The following is a 2,500-nucleotide window of genomic DNA, read 5'->3' on the forward strand; positions in this document are numbered from 1 at the left end:
GGGGCGGCCAAGGAGGTGGTGGCGGTGGCAGAGGCGGCGGCAGAGTTAGGGGATGGCACTGGCGAGGTGGTAGTGTTGGTAGCGATACCATTGGCTCTCTGTAACTCCTGCTGTGCACGCAGCAGTTCCGGCCTGATCACCCACGGCAAGTACCAGTCCTCACGCTTCCCTTTCTCCTTCTCCTTCATGCCTGTAATCTAAATCAGAGACATTAGATGTATATACATATAAACATTTTCCCCAACTTGATTGTCGTCACAAACATAAAGACAAAAGATATTCAGCTCAATTTATCCTATCTTAATCCATCCTAGCAACGTATTAGACCCGTATTTCCAGCACAAGACATATTCCATTCAAGCTATGCTACCAAAACCCATTTTTTCCCATACCTAACACTAGTATATTCTATCCATCACTTCACCAGCGTCTGTCAGTATCGGTGCCCAGTTTCTGCCATAGATACACTTACTTTATAACTTACAAGTGCATGTTACCAAATTATGACCATCAAATATGTACGGAAAACTCCCATCAACTCTATAATATGTCCAACATTCATTTCAAAAACGAAAAATAACATTTTGTAGTTACCCCGCTCACAAGTACATTTTCTTCTCCCAATATGATAGAAAATGAAACATCTGTCAGGGTAACTCTAAAGGAAATTTGCTTCGGGGTTTTATCTTTATATATTTACATTTTACTACCTAAGGCATTGTTCATAAGGCTTTTGTAGCTTCTTAGGTACGCTCCACAAAGGAGCAGGGAGCTGATGGATTCCTTTGAAGCAAGAAGGTCCTCAAGGTGGCGTTTCATTCGCGGTATATCATCAAATTCCAGGCCTTTACCAGATACTAAACTAAATTGACCAAACTGGGTAATTAGCTATCTTTTTCCAAAAGGCTATCAAAATAGATATCATTAGAGCATGTCTTCCCACTTCCTAATGCTTATATCCTCGTAATGAGCTAAATCAATAGATGAAAATAACGTTAATAATGACATATATATATATATATATATATATATATATATATATATATATATATATATATATATATATATATATATATATATATATATATATATATATATATATATATCAATTATGAACAGGAAAACCAGTTCAGAGTAGAACGTTGTTGATAGCACTAGTATAATGCTATATAAAACATACTAATAGAGACACATACATATATACACACATGTTGTGACCCACCAATCGCACGGGCCCGCCCGGGTTCGAACTTGGGACACGGCAAAGCAGCCGACTCACACCCAGACCAAGCCTGTCATCCTTTTCCTTTCGGAATAGGTCGAGGAATGGGTGTATTGAGGCTACTAAATCACGCGCTAGTCCTCTGCTTCCCATAGTTTACGTGTGAATACCCAGCCACACGAGGATTGACCGTTATGCCGCCACATGGGATCTGCAAACGTTTCCTAGAGTAAGATATGAGAACACTTCTCTCAGCTCAAGGACTCGTTAAGAGTACGATCCAGAAACGTTTTCAAGGACACAGTCATCGGGACAAAACAAACAGAGACATTCCAGGAAACGTCAAGGAACGTTTCTCAGCAAAAGACAGTATCAAACGTTGCCCGCATGGTAAATCATGACACTCATTCAGCATATAATGCATGAATAAACGTTTCCCAATTCAAGGCATCAATATACGTTTCTATGGCCATCAACAAAGAATTACCAGCAAAGAGCATCAAGAAACGTTTCCCAGAACAAGGCACCCACCAAGAAACGTTTCCTAGCATACTACGATCAAAACAACGTTTTACTGCATATAGCAATTATAAACGTTTCCCAGCATAGATGATGATAGTACAAACCGGGATCCAGAAACGTTTTCAGGCACAAAACAACCAGAGAAAAAACGTTTTAGTATAACGTAAGACTTTTTGTGAAGACTTCAGATGTATCCCAACGCCTTACGACTAGTCTAACTCCAGCAACCGGATACTGGAACCACCAGAAATCACATCCCAGCTCTGAACCATTATAACCGGGGCCATTTGTCGTGGTGGGGGAGGCCCGGAGCGAAAACCTGAAGCAATTGGCGCGTATTTAGTTCGTTAGAACCACACACACACACACACACACACACACACACACACGCAATATCCTCGTAGCCAAGAGGATGCCTGATGGCAATTTTCTTCCATCATTTTTCCCAAGGGAGGAAGGTGGTCAATTCGTGGTTTCGATCGAGTCTTAACGTTCAATGTGGGTCAGTAACGCAGCCTCGTACGTACACGTCAGTCTGAGGTGGGTTTATTGTAATGTAGTGTCTTTATAAAGTATATACAGTGACTTTATGAAGTATGTACTGTGACTTTATAAAGTATGTACTGTACTAAGACTTTATGAAGTATGTACTGTGTCTTCATAAAGTATGTATTGTGACTTTATGAAGTTTGTACTGTGACTTTATAAAGTTTGTACTGTGACTTTATAAAGTTTGTACTGTGACTTTATAAAGCA

At 40.0% G+C, this 2,500-nt stretch overlaps 1 protein-coding gene across 2 annotated transcripts in view; it reads right to left on the reverse strand.

The window, feature by feature from the left end:
- The window catches only part of LOC139761441 (pleckstrin homology domain-containing family G member 5-like), a 593,230-nt gene that overhangs the window by 546,220 nt on the left and 44,510 nt on the right, over positions 1-2,500 (reverse strand). For both annotated transcript variants that reach the window (XM_071685649.1, XM_071685644.1), the window contains exon 2: positions 1-197. This exon is cut by the window's left edge and continues 143 nt beyond it. In XM_071685649.1, coding sequence (XP_071541750.1) covers positions 1-197 — 197 coding nt within the window. The remainder of the gene's footprint in view (positions 198-2,500) is intronic.

Source organism: Panulirus ornatus, chromosome 40, assembly GCF_036320965.1.
Source record: "Panulirus ornatus isolate Po-2019 chromosome 40, ASM3632096v1, whole genome shotgun sequence".
NCBI classification, from domain to species: domain Eukaryota; kingdom Metazoa; phylum Arthropoda; class Malacostraca; order Decapoda; family Palinuridae; genus Panulirus; species Panulirus ornatus.